Here is an 18,192-nt window from a genome sequence, read left to right as displayed (position 1 = left end):
TCATTCCCTAAAATGGAGACTAAGTGTTCGCGCTGTCGTGAACGGTGTTGGCGTTTCACAATGAGGCGAAACGGGCGCGGGGACAACCGATTCTGGGGGCCAGCACAGCGCTGGAGCAGTTCACGCCGCTCCAGCCTTACACCCTGGCATGGGCTGGGGGCGGCGCCAACCCGCGCATGCGCAGTGGCGTAGCGCCAACCGAGGCATGCGCGGTACACTCGCGGAATGCTCGGACCCCGACGCAACATGGCGCAGGGGTTCTGGGGCTGGTAGCAGAACAAAGTAGGCCCGGGGAGTGAGAGGCTGGCCTGCCAATCGGTGAGCCCTGATCGTGGGCCAGACCCCATCGAAGGCCTCTCCCCTCCCCCCCCTCCCGGTGACGGAGTGCTTTTCCCCGCCCGATAGGCCGCCCTCCGACCCTTCGCGCAGAGTTCCCGCCGGCAGCGACCAGCGTTGAACGGCACCGGCGGGACTCTGCCGTTTCCGGGCGGCCACTCGGCCCATCCGGGCCGGTGAATCGGTGGCCCGGCCGCGGACAGCGGTTCGCAACCGGTGCCGCGCCAAACGCGCCAGCGTAAATGGCGGCAATTCTCCGCACCTCGGAGAATCGCGTGCCGGCGTCGGGGCGGCTTGGCGGTGTGGCGCGGTTGCGGCGATTCTCCGGCCCGGCGTGGGGCTGGGACAATCGCGCCCATAGTCTGTGCATAGAACCTTAGCTGTGTGTCTGGCTGTAGCTCTTATGGCTGGAACAGCCTCTACCCATCTGGAAAACGTGTCCACTATTATCAGGACGTCTGTGTGTCCCTGACATGGCTGAAGGGACAATATAATCGGCCGAAAGGAACTCGTAACTGAGACACGGATGTCTTAGGTCCTGAATTGTCCTTCTGACAGATGACGGAACGGTCTGCTACCACCTTCTTGAATCCTCGACCCCACCAACCTTTCTGGAATGGAGCCAATTTTCCTGACGAGTACCCAATTGGCCACTGTTGATCCCCATGTTCCTGTGCTAGAATTGCTGTCACATATCCTTCTTTCTCATCAACAAATAAGGAAAATGGTTTCCCGCTGTTGGGAATTCCGAGAGCAGGTTCTGAGATTCAGATTCACAGAGGTTTTGCTCCCGTACCGGCCTCCCCGAACAGGCGCCGGAATGTGGTGACTAGGGGCTTTTCACAGCAACTTCATTGAAGCCTATTTGTGACAATAAGCGATTATGATTATTATTCTGTTCTGTTGTGAGGGTGATTTCCTCTTTTGATTTCCGGTTTCCCTTTAAGATGTCATTCAATGGTTGTGCTAATTGTGTGCATGAATCAATCCAACTTCTGTTAAAGTTTCACAAACCCAGAAAATATGTCAGTCCTTGGGCAGTGGTGGGCTCTTCACCATCTGAACTTCCTCTGTTCTGTTTTGGGTAAGTTCTCTTTTCGCCTTTGAAATCCTCTGACCAAAGTAGATAACATCATGTTGCGCACTTTGTGCCTTGGCTATGTTGGCTTTCTGTCCCCTCTGCCTGAGAACATAGAACATGGAACACGGTAGCATGGTGGTTAGCATCAATGCTTCACAGCTCCAGGATCCCAGGTTCGATTCCCGGCTGGGTCACTGTCTGTGCGGAGTCTGCACGTCCTCCCCGTGTGTGCGTGGGTTTCCTCCGGGTGCTCCGGTTTCCTCCCACAGTCCAAAGATGTGCGGGTTAGGTGGATTGGCCATGCTAAATTGCCCGTAGTGTAAGGTTAATGGGGGGATTGTTGGGATACGGGTTACGTGGGTTTAAGTAGGGTGATCATTGCTCGGCACAACATTGAGGGCCGAAGGGCCTGTTCTGTGCTGTACTGTTCTATGTTCTAGTACAGCACAGTCCAGGCTCTTGGGCCCACAATGTTGTGCTGACCATTTATCCTAATCTAAGATCAACCTAATCTACATCCCTTCAACTTATTCCTATTCATGTGCCTGTCTAAGAGTCGCTTAAATGTCCCTAATGACTCTGTCTCCACCACCTCTGCTGGCCGTGCATTCCACACACCCACCAATCTCTGTGTAAAGAACCTGCCTCTGACATCTCCCCTATACCTTACTCCAATCACCTCAAAATTATGTCCCCTTGTGACTGCCCTGGGGAAAAGGCTCTGGCTATCCATCCATGCCCCTCATCACCTTGTACACTTCTACCAAGTCACCCCTCTGCCTTCTTCGCTCCAGTGAGAAATTCCCGAGCTCCCTCAACCTTTCTTCATAAGACATGCCCTCCAGTCCAGGCAGCATCCTGGTAAATCTCCTCTGTACCCTCTCCAAAGCATCCACGTCCTTCCTATAATGAGGCGACCAGGACTGCACACAAGATGTCAGCCCTGGGACAGTGCTGGGCTCTTTACCATCTGAACCTCCTCTGTTCTGTTTTGGGTAAGTTCTCTTTTAGCCTTTGAAATCTTCGGACCAAAGTTGATAACGTCATGTTGAGCACTTTGTGCCTTGGCTGTGTTGGCTTTCTGTCCCCTCTGGCTGCGAAGGTCCAGAAGAAAGCGTAAATCTTTCTCATGATCCTCTTCCTTAATGATGGCGAACAGGATGTCATCTACATACTGGATAATGGTGGAGGGCAATTCAGGCAATTCCCCTCAAATGGTTCAGTAAGGCCTTGTGAAATACAGTAGGAGGCTGGAGGTGGCCTCGGTTTAGGCACTGATCTGTGGGAATCATCAGTTTGTCCCGGGGGGGGGGGTTCCGGGATAGTAACGGGAGGGGATTGAGCAGATTGGGGACCTATTTATTGGGGGCAGCTTCTCGGGGTTGGCGGGGTTGCAGGAGGAATTGTGAATTACCCGTTGGGAATGTGTTCCGGTATTTGCAGGTGAAGATTTTGGTCTGGAAGCAGGTGCCGTCCTTTCCTCACTTGCCACCCCAGGGGCTACAGGACAAGATGGTGTCAACAGCAGGGGTCAGGGAGGGAAGGTGCCGGAAATTTACAAAGTCCTGACAGAGATAGTGAAGCGTAACTGGGAGGAAGAGTTGGGTGGGCTGGGTACTGGGAGGAGGCTCTGAGGAGGGTGAATGCACCCTCGTCGTGTGCCAGGCTTAGCCTAGTTTAAGGTGGTCCACAGGGCACACATGATGGTGGCCAGGATGAGTAGCTGTTTTGAAGGGCGGTGCGTGGGGCACCCGCGAATCGTGTCCACATGTTCTGGGCCTGTCCGAAGTTTGGGGGACTCTGGCAGGGGTTTGCCGACGTTATGTTGGAGGTCCTGAAGGGGATCCCCAGTCCAGAAGTGGCGATCTTCGGGTGTCAAAAGACCCGGGAGCCCAGTGGGCGAGAGAGAGGCCGATGTTTTGGCCTTTGTTTCCATGGTAGCCCGGAGGTGGATATTGTTGGTATGGAGGGACTCGGGTGTCCCTGATACCGGGGGGGTTTGGGTGAGTGACCTAGCAGAGTTTCTTTGGTTAGAGACAATAAAGTTTGTCGTGCGAGGGTCTGGGGAGGGGTTTCCCGGAGATGGCAGCTGTTCATCAACCGGAGATGGCAGCTGTTCATCAACTTCTTTGCGGGATGGTGGGCTGTTAGATATTTAGGTGATTTGGTTATTTCCAACCCCATTGGCTTGTTTTGTTTTATGGTTGTGTTTGATGTGTAAATATATACAAATGCCTCAGTAAAATATTTTTAAAAATCCTATTCACCAGAACCGCTCCCGGATTGCGAGGATTCCCAGTTATCCACTCGGATTCCGGGGCCCTTTCCGCTGATTTATTTTTCAAATGTTTTGGTTGAATCATTTTTACTTTGGAATTAAGCGAAGCTGTCACGGAAGGACTTACGGTTACGGCGAACGTCATTGGGACGGTACGTCTTATGTTTGGAGTGGCGTGTATTACCTCACGGACTGACAGAGGCCGAGGTAAGGGTGGGGCTGCTGGGATCAAACCTGTTTCAGGGTCGGGCCTTAGTCCAGTGTTTTTCAAACTTTTTTTCCGGGGACCCACTTTTACCAATCGGCCGACCTTAGGGACGCACACTGGCCGACCTTCGGGACCCACGCTGGTCGACCTTCGGGACCCACACTGGCCGACCTTCGGTACCCACGCTGGCCGACCTTCGGGACCCACGCTGGCCGACCTTCGGGACCCACACTGGCCGACCTTCGGTACCCACGCTGGCCGACCTTCGGGACCCACGCTGGCCGACCTTCGGGACCCACTCTGGCCGACCTTCGGGACTCACGCTGGCCGACCTTCGGGACCCACGCTGGCCGACCTTCGGTACCCACGCTGGCCGACCTTCGGGACCCACGCTGGCCGACCTTCGGGACCCACGCTGGCCGACCTTCGGGACCCACGCTGGCCGACCTTCGGGGCCCACGCTGGCCGACCTTCGGGACCCACTCTGGCCGACCTTCGGGACCCACGCTGGCCGACCTTCGGGACCCACACTGGGCGACCTTCGGGACCCACGCTGGTCGACCTTCGGGACCCACACTGGCCGACCTTCGGTACCCACGCTGGCCGACCTTCGGCACCCACACTAGCCGACTTTCGGGACCCACACTGGCCGACCTTCGGGACCCACGCTGGCCGACCTTCGGGACCCACACTGGCCGATATTCGGGACCCACGCCGGCCGACCTTCGGCACCCACACTAGCCGACTTTCGGGACCCACGCTGGCCGACCTTTGGGACGCACACTGGCCGACCTTCGGGACCCACGCTGGCCGACCTTCGGGGCCCACGCTGGCCGACCTTCGGGGCCCACGCTGGCCGACCTTCGGGACCCACACTGGCCGACCTTCGGGACCCACACTGGCCGACCTTCGGGACCCACACTGGCCGACCTTCGGGACCCACGCTGGCCGACCTTCGGTACCCACGCTGGCCGACCTTCGGTACCCACACTGGCCGACCTTCGGGACCCACACTGGCCGACCTTCGGGGCCCACGCTGACCGACCTCCGGGACCCACGCTGGCCGACCTTCGGGACCCACGCTGGCCGACCTTCGGGACCCACGCTGGCCGACCTTCGGGACCCACGCTGGCCGACCTCCGGGACCCACGCTGGCCGACCTTCGGGACCCACGCTGGCCGACCTTCGGGACCCACGCTGGCCGACCTTCGGGACCCACACTGGCCGACCTTCGGGACCCACACTGGCCGACCTTCGGGACTCACGATGGCCGACCTTCGGGACCCACGATGGCCGACCTTCGGGACGCACGCCGGCCGACCTTCGTGACCCACGCTGGCCGACCTTCGGGACCCACGATGGCCGACCTTCGGGACGCACGCCGGCCGACCTTCGTGACCCACGCCAGCCGACACTCGCGACCAGCGTCAGCCGACCTTCGTGACCCACGCCAGCCGATCTTCGTGACCCACGCCGGCTGACCTTCGTGACCCACTCTGGCCGACTTTCGGGACCCACGCTGGCTGACTATCGTGACCCACGCTGGCCGACCTTCGGGACCCACCCGCAGGTCGCGACCCCCACTTTGAAAATGCCTGCCTTAGTCACATAGGTGTTGAGCCCCATTGGATAAACGTTCCCCCCAGGCCAGGATTCCTCCAGTATCCTACTTTTCAATTCCTCTATTCTGAATCAGAAGTCTTGATTCTTCCATTTTAAGCTTCACATTTTCCGATCCCAATTCGCCTTTTCCTAATCGTAGCTCACTTTTTCTAAATTCAGCTCAAATACTTCATGTTTAAGTTTTGCAACTTCTTCCTCTAACTTTTCTAGCCTTTCAAGTTTGGGATGTTCTCTCTTTAGCTCTTCACAAACTGCTCCTAATTGATCCTTCTGTTCTTTTATTTCACAATCATTGTTGCCTCACGGTAGCATGGTGGTTAGCATCAATGCTTCACAGCTCCAGGGTCCCAGGTTCGATTCCCGGCTGGGTCACTGTCTGTGTGGAGTCTGCACGTCCTCCCTGTGTGTGCGTGGGTTTCCTCCGGGTGCTCCGGTTTCCTCCCACAGTACAAAGATGTGTGGGTTAGGTGGATTGGCCATGCTAAATTGCCTGTAGTGTAAGGTTAATGGGGGGATTGTTGGGTTACGGGTATACGGGTTACGTGGGTTTAAGTAGGGTGATCATTGCTCGGCACAACATCGAGGGCCGAAGGGCCTGTTCTGTGCTGTATGTTCTATGTTGTTGGTACTTGCTATAGTCTCGTTTCTCCTTCAGAGTTGGCTCATTAAAATCAGGGAGCATCTAACACGGACTTGTTCATAAGGAGAATGTAGGAAGTTACCGACTATAAACAGTCACAGATTTGAAGGTCTCTCACCGCGGTTCTGCTGATTTGCTACCCGATGCGTCAGTGTGGTTTTTAGTCCTCTTCTTTGCCCTCCTGGCTGGCTTGCCAAATTGTACAATCTGTTATTTTATCTTCTAATAGAAATCGAGTGTCCGGTTGATTGCCGGTGTCCAAAGTACAACTTTATTGTTAATTATTCACTTGCTTATGAACTCCGTCTAAACTTAGAAACAAAATATCAAACAATACACGAGTTGGTCAAATACATGGCAAAGGAAATCAATAATCATAAAAGCATAAAGAAATCACTTTTAAAAATAAATGAACAGGATAATTCAAGAATTCGGGGAGGCAGGAACTCAGGAACGAGCCCTTGACCACGAGGTTTTACTTTTAAGGGAATCCTTATCTATGGTCTAATCCCTAATTTACAAAGAACAAATAGCAAACAACAATACAGCACAGGAACAGGCCCTTCGGCTCTCCAAGCCTGCGCTGATCACGTGTCCTATCTAGATCAACCGCCTGTAGCCTTCTGTACCCCGGCTGTTCATGTGCCTATCCAGATAAGTCTTAAAGGTCTCTAACGAATCTGCCTTAACCACCTCACTTGGCAGTGCTTACATATCTGTTCTGTTGGGAGGCCTGTAGTGAACCCCCATCATAGTGACTGCCCCTTCCTGTTTCTGAGCTCTACCCACAGTGCCTCGTTACTTGATTCTTCCATGGTGTCCTCCCTCTGTACAGCTGTACTATGTTCCCTAACCAGTATTGCAACTCCCCCACCGTTGATTTTTATTTATTTACCTCTTTTGCCTTCCCCCCCCCCTCGCCTAAAACACCTAAATCCTGCAATATTTAGCCAGTCCTGTACCTTTTTTGACCAAGTCTTCATTACGGTAGCATTGTGGATAGCACAATTGCTTCACAGCTCCAGGGTCCCAGGTTCGATTCCGGCTTGGGTCACTGTCTGTGTGGAGTCTGCACATCGTCCCCGTGTGTGCGTGGGTTTCCTCCGGGTGCTCCAGTTTCCTCCCACAGTCCAAAGATGTGCAGGTTGGGTGGATTGGCCAGGCTAAATTGCCCTTAGTGTCCAAAATTGCCCGTAGTGTTGGGTGGGGTTACTGGGTTATGGGGATAGGGTGGAGGTGTTGACCATGGGTTGGGTGCTCTTTCCAAGAGCCGGTGCAGATTCGATGGGCCGAATGGCCTCCTTCTGTACTGTAAATTCTATAATTACAGCAAACAGGTTCCACGCATCAATCGAGGCTCTTAAGTTCATCTGTCTTACCTGTTACACTCCGTGCGTTGAAGCAGATACACTCCAGACCTCCAGGTCCACTGAGTTCGATCTCCCCCAGCCTGTCCTTCCCCTTAGCCAGCCTGAACCTGGTACCATGCTCATCCCCAGTCTCTACACTTGCTGGCTTACTGTCGTGATTCCCAACACCCTGCCACATTAGTTCAAAGCGCTGTTGCTTCATAACACCAGGGTGCCAGGTTCGATTCCCGGCTTGGGTCACTGTCTGTGCGGAGTCTGCACGTTCTCCCTGTGTCTGCGTGGGTTTCCTCCGGGTGCTCCGGTTTCCTCCCACAAGTCCTGAAAGACGTGCTCTTAGATATCTTGGACATTCTGAATTCCCCACCGTGTACCCGAACAGGTGCCGGAATATGGCGACGAGGGGCTTTTCACAGTAACTTCACTGCAGTGTTAATGTAAGCCTACTTGTGACAATAAAGATTATTATTATTATTTTAAAAACCCAAACAAAACGAGCAAACTTCCCAGCCAGGATATTGGTGCCCCTCCAGTTCAGGTGTAACCTGTCCTTCTTGTACAGGCCCCACCTTAAGACATCCCAGTAATCAAAAAAACTGAAGCCCCCCCCCCTCCTGCACCAGTTCTTGAGCCACGTGTTGAGTTGCACTATATCCCTGTTGCCAGCCTCGCTAGCACGGGGCACAGGGAGTAATCCTGAGATCGCTACCCTTGAGGTCCTGCTTTTTAATCTTCTACCTAACTCCCTAAATTGCCGTTGCAGGAAATTGCTACTCTTTCCACCTATGTCATTCATGCTAATGTGGATATTGACCTCTGCCTGATTTCCTTCCCGTTTTAAGATGCTTTGTACCCACCCAGAGACATCTAGGACCTGGCACCAGGGAGGCAAACTACCATCCTGGGGTCCCTTTCACGGCCACAGAGGCGCCCATCTGTGCCCCTGGCTATTGAATCCCCGACCACTATTGCTTTACTACGCCTTGTACCCCCCCCCCCCCCCCCCCCGTCTGTGCAGCAGGGTTAGACGTGGTGCCTTCACCCGGCTACTGCTGCTGCCGTTACCCCTGATGGACCTTCCCCCTCATCAGTATCCAAAACGGCATGCTTGTTAGATAGGAGAACGGCCAGACCCCTGCACCGTCTGCCTACCCCATCTGGCGGTCACCCATCTACCTTCCCGTACCTTGGGTATGACCACATCCCTGTAGCTATTATCGATAACAATTTCAGGTAATTGTGTTCTCCTCAGAGCTTCCGGCTGCTGCACTAACCGATCCACGCATTCGGTCAGCTTCGGCAACTGAATGCACACCTGAAGTGTCCGTGATGTCCCACATCGTGCAGGAGTAGCACACCACCCCGCCAATTGACATCTCTCGCCCTCCATTGGTTAGATTAAAAACTAAACACCAGTTAGGCCCTCAATGAAGAATTCCTGCTGCTGCTTTCGCGAATAGGCCCCCAGTATCTAATGTATCTTCTGGTTACTACAGAGTGGTATAAAATTTTAAGTCTCGCAAGTGTGAGAAGGAAAGAAAAAACAAAAGCTCTGACCGGACAATACGTAGCTCAGAATGGGCTAGGAATGAAAGGGTTAAGGACACGAGTCAGCTGATTTATAGAGAGCCATTGATGGGCAGGCTCGCTTTTGCAAGTCTGATCTCTGGTGAAGGTTCAGCTGCGGCTCAATTTCAACACTTACCGGTTGCGAGTATCCGCCGTCCGGAATCTGCTCCCGTGATTCCCAGCTGCTTCCGGGGTTCCTGAAACGGTAAGTTCCCGAGCGAGACTCATCGGTTTCGAATTCTCGGCTGACACCTCCTGATTTGTCCAAATACATGTCTGTTACTTAGAGGACAATTTATTAATAAAACATTAGTTGTTACTTAAGATTTACTGGTATCCGTCAGGAATATTTCAGAGTCTACATGCGGTGCCTCATGAGAACAGGTTTGCTCACGCCACTGCTGGCCATGAACCTTGCTGTAACTAATTATTTGATACATTCTTATTACTAAATGTACTGAAATACAGTGGTCTATTCATTATATGAAACGCTTGTTGAAACAATATCTGAATTCCTACAGACAAGACCCTAAAGTTTAATAGTTGCTTCATTATCTGAAACAATGATTTTACATAGTTATGGCATTTTGGTTAATTCCATTCTTTAGAAATGCAGTCAATTAGTACCTAAAGTTATTAATAAATCAATGAATCAATAAATCAGTAATCTCGCAAGGAGGAGGCCCATTCAGCCTCTCTCTCTCACCTGTTAAGAATAGGAGGAAGTCCATTCAGCCCCCCTCAAGCCTGTTACACAGGAACAGGAGGAGGCCCATTCAGCCCCCCTCAAGCCTGTTACACAGGAACAGGAGGAGGCCCATTCAGCCCCCCTCAAGCCTGTTACACAGGAACAGGAGGAGGCCCATTCAGCCCCTCTCCAGCCTGTTACACAGGAACAGGAGGAGGCCCATTCAGCCCCTCTCCAGCCTGTTACACAGGAACAGGAGGCCCATTGAGCCCCTCTCCAGCTTGTTACACAGGAACAGGAGGAGGCCCATTCAACCATCCTCGAGCCAGTTACACAGGAAGAGGAGGAGGCCCATTCAGCCCCTCTCCAGCCTGTTACACAGGAACAGGAGGAGGCCCATTGAGCCCCTCTCCAACCTGTTACACAGGAACAGGAGGAGGCCCATTCAACCATCCTCGAGCCAGTTACACAGGAAGAGGAGGTAACCCAATCAGAACCTCTTGAGCCTGTTGCACAGGTAAGGAGGAGGCCCATTCAACCCCTCTCGAGCCTGTTACACAGGAACAGGAGGTGGCCCATTCAGCCCCATCGAGCCTGTTACACAGAAACAGGAGGTAACCCATTCAGAACCCCTTGAGCCTGTTACACAGGAACAGGAGGAGGCCCATTCAGCCCCATCGAGCCTGTTACACAGGAACAGGAGGAGGCCCATTCAGCCCCCCTCAAGCCTATTACACAGGAACAGGAGGAGACCCATTCAGCCCCTCTCAAGCCTATTACACAGGAACAGGAGGAGACCCATTCAGCCCCTCTCGAGGCTGTTACACAGGAACAGGAGGTGACCCATTCAGCCCCTCTCAAGCCTATTACACAGGAACAGGAGAAGCCCATTCAGCCCCTCTCCAGCCTGTTACACAGGAACAGGAGGCTGCCATTCAGCCCCGCTTGAGGCTGTTAGACGCAAACAGGGACGGTGCATGCTGATTATTGACTTTATTGGGGTCTTGCTGTGCACAAATGGGCGGGGGCAGCAACAGAGGTTACTTCACTATCAAACATCATGGACAGGGTGGGTAACGTCTCCTTGGGGTTCCCACAGATAGGGGTATCAGAGGCAGGGTGCAGGAACTAGAGGGGGGGGGGGAAGCCATGTTGAAAGTGTTACTCGAGGTAATCTCCTCACATTCATGCCCCCACCACACACACACACATCTCACCCACTGCATTTCGAATGTCAAAATGCCCCCTGGCCACAGATTTCCTGGCACAAACTGAGTTTGACACACTCCAGTGTTAGTGAAGGAAGAGGAACTCAGGGGGGGAAATAGAGTGCTCGGTGCCCCCTGTCGGTGACAGTGCCAGGGCAGGGCAGTGGTGAGGGGGGGGGGGGGGGGGGGGGGGAGGTCCTCCAGGTTACAGATCAAATCGCACTCCTTTATGTCAGAAATTAAAGGCTGCTTTGAGAGGGGGAACAATTTGCCCAGGCTCGCCCGAACAGGTTGGCTGGCCCTGGACAGGACACACGTTCACCCCCTGCCAAGTCGTTGTGTTGACACAGTCACAGCCTGAGCCCTGGGGCCTCAGGATCAGAAACAGGAGACAGCGTCCGCTTGTTGCACACGTTTAAATTCGCCAAGGCGTTTCCTGGCTTTGCCCACTTGATACATCGCCGGAGGGAGGAATGAGTCTGTGATAGAGAGAGAGAGAGAGTGAGAGACAGACAAAGTCATAGAGAGTGTGAGAGAGACAGGGAGAGAGAGAGACACAGGCACAGGCAGCTCATTCAGAGGAGCGAGAGGTTTTGAACGTGCTGGAACACAATGGGCAACCTGGGGCAAGATAAACAAGTTGGCTCCTTGCGCACTTTACTGTCACTGTGGCTGCTGGTCTCCGCGATAGAATGTGGTAAGGTGTTCATATGGGTTTTGTTTAAATGTTTTTATTGAGATGTTGGTGTACAGAACAGATTTAGATACGAACAAACATTAGGAGATGAGAAAAAAGAGGGAAAGCAAAAACTGAAAAGTAAATCTTAAACTATTTACACACAGATCGGTTTCAGCTATTTTCACATCCAGCGCAGTTTCCTTTTTTTCCCTCCTTAAAGTGATTGCCATGGCGATCGTGGTTCCCTGCATTTCATTACCCACAGGTTCCCTCTTGGTTTCCCCCCCCCCCCCCCCCCTTTGGTTCAGGTAGCTGCACTCCCCCCCCCCCCCCACCCCCCCCCCCCCCCATGTCTCATGTTCCTCTTGTTGGGTTTGGTTGAGTTCCATGTTTCCCAGACCCCCCCCCCCCCCCGCCCCTCCCTCCCCAATCATCCCCAATGTGCCGTGGCTACCCCCCCCCCCCCCCCCCCCCCTGATCTTTGGCTTCCTAGTTCTTGGCTATAAACAGAGCTTCGAATGACTCGCCCATTTTGTGGAAGTCCTCTTCCGACTCTCGGATGATGATTTTGATTTTCTCCTTTGGGAGAGATTCCGAGAGGTCGGACAGCCAGTCTGCAGCTCGGGGGGGGGGGGGGGGGGGGCGCTGACCGCCAGCCGACCAGGATTCTCCGGCGGGCGATCAGGGAGGCAAAGGCAAAGGGCGTCCGCCCTCCTCCCCAGGAATAGATCTGGCTGGTCTGATACCCCGAAGACCGCCACTATCGGGCATGGCTCCACCCTCACCCCCACCACTTTGGACATTGCCTCGAAGAAGGCTGTCCAGTACCCAGCGAGTCCAGGGCAAGATCAGAACATGTGGGCGTGGTTGGCCGGGCCTCCTTGGCACCTCTCATAGTTGTCCTCCAGCAACGGGAAGAACCTGCTCATTTGGGTTCCGGTTAATCGGGCTCTATGGGCGGAATTCTCCGCTCCCGCGAAAAATCGGGAAGGCCGTCGTGAACTCGGCTGCTCCTCGCCCCTAATTCACCCCCACCTGGGGGGCTAGGAGCACCGCTCCGTAACCCTCGGCCGCCGGGCCCTGACGCTTGCGTCAAGGCGGCGCGCCGAGAATGACGCGATGGTGGCGCCTATGTGACATCAGCCGCGCATGCGCAGGTTGGCTGGCTCCAACCCGCGCATGCGCGGCTGACGTCACGATGGCTGATGGCTCCAACCTGCACATGCGTGGTTGCCGTCTTCCCCTCCGCTGCCCCGCAAGACGTGGCGGCTTGATCTTGCGGGGCGGCGGAGGGGAAAGAGTGCGTCGCTTTGAGACGCTGACTCGACGATTGGTGGGCACCGATCGCGGGCCAGTCCCCTCCCGAGCACGGCCATGGTGCTCACTCCCCTCTCCGCTCCCCACAAGCTTCAAACCAGCATTTGGCGCCCATGTTCACGACGGCAGTGACCAGGTGTGGTTGCCGCCATCATGTACCGGTCGGGAATGGCAGGCTGCTCGACCCATCCGGGCCGGAGAATAGCCGGTCGAGAAACACGCGATTCTCCCACCCGGCATGGGGAGCGGAGAATTCCGCCCTATGTACCACTTTTAACTGCATTAGACTCAGCCTTGTGCATGCGGAGGTGGAGTTGACCCTGTGCAGTACTTCGCTCCAGAGTTCCCCACCTTATTTCAAACGCCGAGTCTCCCTCCACCTTCTCCCTTGTCTTGTCCAGTTGGGTGTTGGCCCCCCTTGTAGTGATCTGAATATCTATATATACATAAGCTGTTAATGTATAGTCAATACAGTTAAATGATCACTAGAGGGCAGCACTAATAAGGGGTATAAAAACAGACTCAATCTGCTTTCCCGCTTCTTCGTGTGTATTGTGACTGGAGACCAGAGGTGTACTGAGTTAGCTCAGAGTGCAAGTGTAGTTAATCATGGTTTATTCTTATTGTTATTCTTATTGTAACTTGTTTATTTTAATAGCTGGTAAAAGTATTAAAGAATCAAAGTCACAAGTTTTTAAAAATAAATTTAGAGTACCCAATAATTCTTTCCAATTAAGGGGCAATTTAGCGTGGCCAATCTACCTATCCTGCACATTTTTGGGTTGTGGGGGTGAAACCCACGCAGACACGTGGAGAATGTGCAAACTCCACACGGACAGTGACCCAGGGCCGGGATTCGAACCCGGGTCCTCAGCGCCGTAGGCAGCAATGCTAACCACTGTGCCACCATGCTGCCCCCAAAGTCACAAAGTTAATTGTTTCGATACTCAATACATTATTTCCTTTCATTGGATATCTGAGTGTTTATCAACATCAAGTTTAAGAGCATCTTGGTATAAGCAAATGAGTAATATACATTACTCCCAGTAATATAACATCCCTTAGCAGTTGCCCGTACATGTCACCACAGTTCCTTTTCCCTACGATATCTGATCCAATAGGTCCCCGAGCAGTGATTGACGTGGTGGTCATGGGTACAGTCTTGTTTCCCATCGTAGGAGGTTTTTGCTTTTTTGGTACCTGAGTTTGTTGTCCCCCATGTTATGGGAGGGGCATTTTCATAACCCCAAAATGTATCATGGAGTTCAAACAACCTCTCCCTTTAATGGATTGTTGCTTTTGAAGTACACGGCTTGGTCTCCAGGTGTGGTATTACAATTATGGTCACGTGGGTTTTTAAACACAAAACAATGTTTATTCCATGAATTCAACTTAACCATTTGAATAAACATTGGATCCCTTAACACCCCTGACTTCAAAGATAACCCCAAAAATAATACAACACTAAATAATCCCTCAAAATGTTCCTTCAAACCTCTAAAACACTTCACCTTTAACAACAGAAACACATCAGGTTAAAGACATTACTATTATGAGTTTAAAATGCCCAAATGATTCAGAGATAGTCTTTCATGGCAGAGATCACAGCAGATGCAGCTCACTGCAAGCACAGACACACCCAAGCTCTTTTCCTCAAACCCGGCTTTCTCCTTTCAAACAGATCCCAGGAAACCAGCCAGGCACTTTTCAGCTGCTCTCTCTCAAATTGATACTAAAAGCAGAAGTGAGCTCAGCTCCCCCCACCCTCTGACCTCACTTCAGTAATATGAGCTGCTTCATTTCTGAAAGGTACATTGCTTAACATCCATTTCTTAAAGGTACTCTCACATGACACCCATCAGCTGGAATCTTTCTGTCAGTTCTTCGACTGTTGTTAACCTACTGTTGGTGTAAAAGTCCCTAACATTTGTCCTGTCTCCACATTTTAACGATGGCATCCATTGTCACTGACGTGAACCTGTGGTTGTAGCAGATGGATTTATTGGATATTTCGGTTGACCCAAAATGTTGTCGCAGTTGATTCCCCGACCGGAGTGTTGCTACCACCACTGGGCTTGTTGAATATTTATTAGGTGGGGATGGGAGTGCCGCTGCGGCGAGGGCCTGGTGGGAGGTCCCTCGGCAGGAGCCCCCCCCTCCACAAGCACCCACTCAGTTTCTGGCTCTGTAAGAGATACAGGGCCTAGTCAATCTTTAATGGTAAGAGATGAGGAATTATGTAGTTTGGGAAGAATGTTGCTAGAAAAGGTTGTGATATGTGGAATTCAGGGTGAGAGGAGTAGCGTTCCATTATATAAGGTAAGGTTGGAAAGTCCAGTGAAGAGTGGTGAAGTGGTAGTAGGAGTAATAGATAAACTATCTTGCCCAGGAATACAGTTTATCTTGGGTAATGATATAGCTGGATCGCAGGTGGGAGTGATGCCTACTGTGGTTGATAAGCCAGTGGAAAATCAGACAACTGAAGGACAACAAGTAGGCTGACATTAACACTACAATGAAGTTACTGTGAAAAACCCCTAGTTGGCACATTCCGGTGCCTGTTCGGGTACACTGAGGGAGAATTCAGAATGTCCAATTCACCTAACAGCACGTCTTTCAGGACTTATGGGAGGAAACCGGGGATCCCGGAGGAAAGACACGCAGACACGGGGCGAACGTGAAGACTCCGCACAGGCAGTAACCCAAGCCCGGAAACTAACCTGGACCCCTGGAGCTGTGAAGCAACAGTGCTAACCATTGCGCTATTGTGCGGCCCACTACCACCCTTTACTCTCTCCACAGTCACTGCCCAGTGGTAATGTTGCAGGTTTGGAAGAGCTAGGCCTCCTGACGGTTCTCTGCAGTATTCTCTTTGTGATCCTTGAATTCTTACCGCCCCACACAACACATAATCAGTTTGTCCAGCGAGTTGAAGAAGGCCTTGGGGACGTAGATCGGGATGGATCGAAACAGGAAGAGTAACCTGGGTGAGCACGTTCATCTTGATTGTCTGTGCCCTCCCCCGCCAGGGAGCGTGGGAGTGTGTTCCATCTCTGCAGGTCCTATTTAACTTCCTCTGTCAGGCTGGTCAGGTTCCATTTGTCGATCCCTGGCCAGCCGTGAGCGATTTGGATCCCCAGGTAGCGGAATTTATGTCGGCCTGTTTAATCGGCAGCCCCTCCAGCTCTGCCCCTCCCCCTTGCGGGTTCCCCGGGAAGGTCTCGCTTTTGCTCAGGTTGAGCTTGTAGCCCGAGAAGGCTCCAAACTCTTTCAAGAGCACCGTTATTCCTTCCATGCTGCTTTGTGGGTCCGAGATGTAGAGGAGCAGGTCATCCACGTAGAGCGAGACTCTGTGCTCTCTGTCTCCTCTGTCTCCTCTGTCTCCTTCCATTCGAGCCTGTCAAAGGCCTTTACAGCGTCCAGGGCTACGATCACCTCAGGTGTTCTCTCCCCGGATGGGGTCATGATCACGTTCAGCGGGTGCCTGATGTTCGATGTTAGCTGTCCTTGACATAGCCGGCCTGGTCTTCTGCGATCACCTCTGGAACGCAATCCTCCAGTCTCTTGGCCGGGATTTTGGCCAGTATCATTGCATCTATGTTTAGCAGTGAGATGGGTCTGTAGGAACCGCATTCTGTTGGGTCGTTGACTTTTTTAGCATCAGCGAGATTGAGGCTTGTGCCAGCGTAGACGGCAGTGCGCCCCTCACCAGCAAGCCTGTAGACATCTCCCGCAGGTGCAGAGCCAGTGCTGTCGCGAATCTTTTGTAGAATCAGCCGGGAAACCATCTGTCTCGGGATCTTCCCCGCTTGCATGGAGCTAATTAGACCATAAGTAGAATTAGGCCACTCGGCCCCTCGAGTCTGCTCCGCCATTCAATCATGGCTGATATTTTTCTCATCCCCGTTCTCCTACCTTCTCCCCATAACCCTTAATCTTATTAATCAAGAACCTATCTAGCTCTTTAATGTCTAGACATTAAGAGCCAGTAATGGTCTTCTAGACATTAGACATTGTGTAAAGGCACAAATGATTTGACACTCACTGATTTGACCTCCACAGCCTTCTGTGGCAAAGAGTTCCACAGATTCACCCACCCTCTGGCTGAAGAAATCCCTCCTCGTCTCTGTTTTAAAGGATCGTCCCTTCAGTCTGAGATGGTGCCCTCTGGTTCTAGTTTTTCCTACAAGTGGAAACATCCTCTCCACGTCCACTCTATCCAGGCCTCGCAGTATCCTGCAAGTTTCAATACGATCCCCCCTCATCCTTCAACGAGTACAGACCCAGAGTCCTCAACCGCTCCTCATATGACAAGCTCTTCATTCCAGGGATCATTCTTGTGAACCTCCTCTGGACCCTTTCCAAGGCCCAGCACATCCTTCCTTAGATACGGGGCCCAAAACTGCTCACAATACTCCAAATGGAGTCTGACCAGAGCCTTATACAGCCTCAGAAGTACATCCCTGCTCTTGTATTCTAGCCCTCTCGACATGAATGCTAACATTGCATTTGCCTTCCTAACTTCCCACTGAACCTGCACGTTAACCTTAAGAGAATCGTGAACAAGGACTCCCAAGTCCCTTTGTGCTTCTGATTTCCTAAGCATTTCCCCATTTAGAAAATAAATTCTTCTTTCTAAAGTGCTTAACCTCACACTTTTCCCCATTGTATTTCATCTGCCATTTCATTGCCCACTCTCCTAGCCTGTCCAAATCCTTCTGCAGCCCCCCTTGCTTCCTCAATACTACCTCTCGATAGATCTTTGTATCATCTGCAAACTTAGGAACAGTGCCTTCAGTTCCGTTCTCCAGGTCATTAATTCTCGCCATGATCTTTCCCAGTTCTCTTCCAGACCAGGGGCGAAATTCTCCGACCCCACGCAGGGTCGGAGAATCGGCCGGCAGCGGCGTTAATCCCGCTCCCGCAGGCTTTTAAATTCTCTGACCAGCCAAAAACCGGCGCTGTGCAAATCCCGCCGGCAGCCTCTGAAAACAGCTGGCGCCGGCGGGATTTCATAATATTTTTGTTTCCACAAATCTCCGGCCCGGATGGGCCGAAGTCCCGCCGACGTGGCCACGGGTCACGTCGGCAAAAATCACAGTAGCTTTAAAACGGCGTCAACCATTGATGATGGTTGACGCCGTTCAGTGTCGGGGGGGGGGGGGTTGCGGCATCGGGAGGGGGGTTGTGGCATTGGG

The 18,192-nt window shown here is 52.6% G+C and overlaps 1 protein-coding gene across 1 annotated transcript in view; it reads left to right on the top strand.

The window, feature by feature from the left end:
* The first annotated feature begins 11,460 nt into the window (after nucleotides 1-11,460).
* LOC119955890 (H-2 class II histocompatibility antigen, A-K alpha chain-like) overlaps nucleotides 11,461-18,192 on the top strand; it is a 45,878-nt gene continuing 39,146 nt past the window's right edge. The window contains exon 1 of the mRNA XM_038782546.1: nucleotides 11,461-11,695. Coding sequence (XP_038638474.1) covers nucleotides 11,611-11,695 — 85 coding nt within the window. The 5' untranslated portion in view covers nucleotides 11,461-11,610. The remainder of the gene's footprint in view (nucleotides 11,696-18,192) is intronic.

The sequence above is a fragment of the Scyliorhinus canicula genome, chromosome 21 (assembly GCF_902713615.1).
Source record: "Scyliorhinus canicula chromosome 21, sScyCan1.1, whole genome shotgun sequence".
Taxonomy (NCBI): Eukaryota; Metazoa; Chordata; class Chondrichthyes; order Carcharhiniformes; family Scyliorhinidae; genus Scyliorhinus; species Scyliorhinus canicula.
Note: the sequence above shows the minus strand (reverse complement) of the source record. Positions and strands in the feature narration are given on the sequence as shown.